At 47.3% G+C, this 3,789-nt stretch overlaps 1 protein-coding gene across 1 annotated transcript in view; it reads right to left on the bottom strand.

Annotated features, from left to right (window-relative positions):
• Nucleotides 1-3,789, bottom strand: part of pdzd8 (PDZ domain containing 8) — a 40,927-nt gene that overhangs the window by 24,288 nt on the left and 12,850 nt on the right. The window contains exon 2 of the mRNA XM_013914424.1: nucleotides 1,847-1,949. Coding sequence (XP_013769878.1) covers nucleotides 1,847-1,949 — 103 coding nt within the window. The remainder of the gene's footprint in view (nucleotides 1-1,846; nucleotides 1,950-3,789) is intronic.

Raw genomic sequence — 3,789 nt, 5'->3', positions numbered from 1 at the left:
CACGGCCTCGACGGGCACGGCCTCGACGGGCACGGCCTCGACGGGCACGGGGTCTAGCTGTGACAGAAGGATAGCAGAGTGAATGTGCAGTTTACAAGATGGAGACCTGCTATGATGTATGGTAGGGAGAGGCAGAGCTGGAGGCGGCACAGTTGAAGACGGGAAGGCTTTGATTTGGTGCGAGCAGGAAGGAGCAGATTAGAAACGAGTGCAGGACAAAGTTCAGCCTCCTGCAGCCATAAACACACGTTCATGGAGGGACAGCACACAAACACTGGACAAAGAGTGTTGGATGGAGCTGCCAGGCAGGAGCAATAGATGGAGACCCCAGAACATTCATGGCTACAGTGAAGGCACACGTGTGACAGGATGCTGCGCTAGTGTGAGGCGGAAGCAGATGATCTGCTGTGGCGTCCCCTAAAGGCAGCAGCAGGAAAACACAGCATCTAACTGTCCTCTACAGAGCAGCTTTACAGCCGTTTTCATTCCTTTGTGAAGTCTTTGAATCCCTGATATTCAGACAGTGATACAGGCGGAGCACGTTTCTGTTTGCTCGTCTTCACGTATCCGAGCGTACACATTCAACCTGTCGACTGTGTTTGTGGCGCTGACGAGCTTATAATAATGGCACACTGTGTAGTCCATACAGACCATCTAAGACCAGCTTTGGTGAGTAAAAGTCTTTTTACTGCTGCTTATAACCATGAACACACACGTGTTAGATTTCACAGAGACACAAATAAAAAAGATGAACTTCAGCGGCACAAACCTGATGCTCTGATCGTGTCGTGTAAACGCTGAATAAAAGAAACGCTTGGTGCTGAGATTTTAATGCCCCCTGCTGGACGACAATGCAACTCTCCCAAAGTCATTAAACACCACATGAGAAAACAGTACAGGCCAATTACTGTTCACCACAATAGAAATCATCTTTTGAGGCATCGCAAATGTCATCCAGGAGTGTGTGGCAAGTATACGGGCACCAGGCTGGAGCCAGAGCCACAAATTAAGTCTGACATTTCCCTCTAGAAATGCTCATTAGTCAAACAAGCCGGATGTGATAACTGTAATATCTCTAAATTGCAGCAATTAGAAAAGGTTTGCCGCGGGGACCTGAACATTTTCTTTGCCGTGTAAAATGTCAACAATGGGACAATCTCATCAGCCAGAATCAAAATGAGCCTGCATTACTGTCACTATGACAAGGTGTCCAATAAGCAGCACCTGCTAAATAATCTGTGCATTACCCATCAGTCTAATTGAAAAGTGTCCTTCTGAAACTCAGCTGACGGCCTCAGCAATCACACTGGATTGGTACCAATGCAAATATAACTACTGTGAGCAAAAACCTGGGTCTCATCTTTGAAGGGCCCAACACAGCAACACAGTTCATCAAAACGGCCTCGATACAGCCGGCTCTCTGTGCTCATGTAGAGCTGTGCAGCAGTGCCCTCTCCTGGCTCGGATGAGGCACTGCTGAATTTTCTAAAACGTTGATGGAAAGACACCAGAGACGGCCAAATTCCATCCAGAGTAACGTTGTGCGTTAGAAATGACCTCGACCTGTCCTGTCATTGGGAATAACCAGGACCAATCAGAAGTGGGGATGTGAAGAGGAGGCACAGGACGCCGCGCCGTTTCTCAGTATTACACGTCTGTGGTTTCATGTGTGGACTGGGTGGGTTGTTACTGTGACAATTTTATATCAACAGCATATTTAGAAAGTTGCTCCTGTGTTCAGTCCTTCCTTTGACCACTGTATATATTACTGATACCACCGTCCTGTATTACAACATCGATGTCTGACAGACATGGAGAACAAAGTTATGAAACGAGCTTCCTTTACCTTTTTGATGGAACTGCGAGCCTTCTCCTTCCACTGGTGGCTGCTCAGCTCCAGGGTGCAATGGACGTAGGTTTCTCTGTCATAGGAGCCCAGGATGAACAGTCTGAAGAGCCCCAACAAAAACACATTCAGAGATAGCAGTGAAGTCAGATCTATCCATTGGCCTGAGTGTTTGTAGCTCACCATACTGGACAAGAGTTTGGCCCAAATATGTAAAGGAACTACACAACACGACATGTCTGAGTGTAGCGTTTACACATCCTCTGTGTCGCCTGAGCCAGCACTCCATTGGACTGCCTGTGGGTCAGAGTGTGTGGTCAGCACAGGTGAGCTGCAGGACGACGTGAAGGCTCATGTGATGTGCCTTACTGTCACAGCCAAACACCCAGTCATGAAGCATCTGAGAACATTTACTGCAACATACGCATGTTATCATCAGCACAGGGACCTGTTCTGGATCAGTGCCGTGCAGTCCTGTGAAGAAGCTGACATCTTAATCAAAGTTGAATCTAAATGGTTTCTGGTGCCAAACACAATGCAAAGCCATCCAATGGGCCAGACCGGCCCCGCTGCAGGGGCTTCTGGGACGCCAGTGACTCGACTGGTTTAGATCAGACACATTTAAAAAAGCAGTGGTTTCCTTGCAGGTTCAGACCTGCATGTCAGTGGGAACATGGTTGTTTCGTGGTTTTATGTTTGAAAGCCAGTCACTCGTGTGTTTTAGCAAAACCAGCAAACACACAGGTCATCATCATCATCATCTGACTTCTCACCACCGACTGTAAACTGTAAACATTCCTACTGTACAAGCAGCTCCTCCCACTTTGCCAGTAAGCCTCTTTGTGAAAAGGACAGAGGGAATGGGAAATGGACTCACTCTCATGGAGCGCTCCCACAAAGCGCTCTATGCAACATGCCACAGTCACTGTCTTCTATGCTGTTAAGTACTCCCTAACTAAGAGCAACCTGGGGTTAGCATGTTGCCCAGCAATGTTTGGCAGGCAGACTGGGGGGTGGAACCACCAGCCTTTGCATCAGTACCTGCTCTACCCCAGAGGAGTATCACTCTGTGGCTGTAAAGCAACTGTTACATCCCACGTTTATACAAATCTGTGTCTTTAAAGTCTGTAACAAAATAAAACAGTTGGAGCAGAGAAAGACAAACACATGACTGCTTCACAGCATGCAGAAAAATCACATCTTATGCTCCAGTAAACCAAGTCCCCAAGACCCTCTGCAGACCCAGTCTGGACTTAACAGACGCACGAATGGTAAACCAGTGGATGCTTAGCTCCACTGGACAGCTTATTAACCACATGATATTCAGTCAGATGCACTTTGTAGTACAGAAAGGGAGAGACACTACATATTTAAAATGTGATTTAGTAATAAGATCCAGTCATTTGGTGGCCTGTGAAACACAAAGCATGAAAGAAACACACATACATCGACGACACGAGCTAACAAAGGACAGAGCTGTCAGTCAGAGCCAGCCGAGGCTAACAGCTCCAATATACACGTGCCAACCTTGGACAGAGGAGGGCGTGTTTGTCTCTGAAAGGAGACTCCTCTGTCCAACATCATGGACTAATGTACAAGCTAAAGTACACACAGGCAAAATGTGACACCATAACAAGCGGGTGTAGTGCTTCCCTTTGGAATAACACATTCCCAGTGGGCAGGGTGTGGGCCAACATAGCATTAAATCTATCGTTTTTATTTCGATAGCATAACATTATGTAGCTCTTTGACTACGTGACCTTAGCAAGTAGGGTCATCTGGAAAAAACTCTTCTCTCCCACTTCCACGGGGTCACGCTGTGGATAGGTCGCCAGACTGTAGGGCTGCCACGATTGGTCGACTAGTCACGATTACGTCGACTATCAAAATCGTCGACGGCTGATTTAATAGTCGACGCGTCGTTTGAAGCTTTGTAAGATCCC

Source organism: Pundamilia nyererei, unplaced genomic scaffold (genome assembly GCF_000239375.1).
Source record: "Pundamilia nyererei isolate P.nyererei 1_Seehausen unplaced genomic scaffold, PunNye1.0 scaffold00197, whole genome shotgun sequence".
NCBI lineage: Eukaryota > Metazoa > Chordata > Actinopteri > Cichliformes > Cichlidae > Pundamilia > Pundamilia nyererei.
Note: the sequence above shows the minus strand (reverse complement) of the source record. Positions and strands in the feature narration are given on the sequence as shown.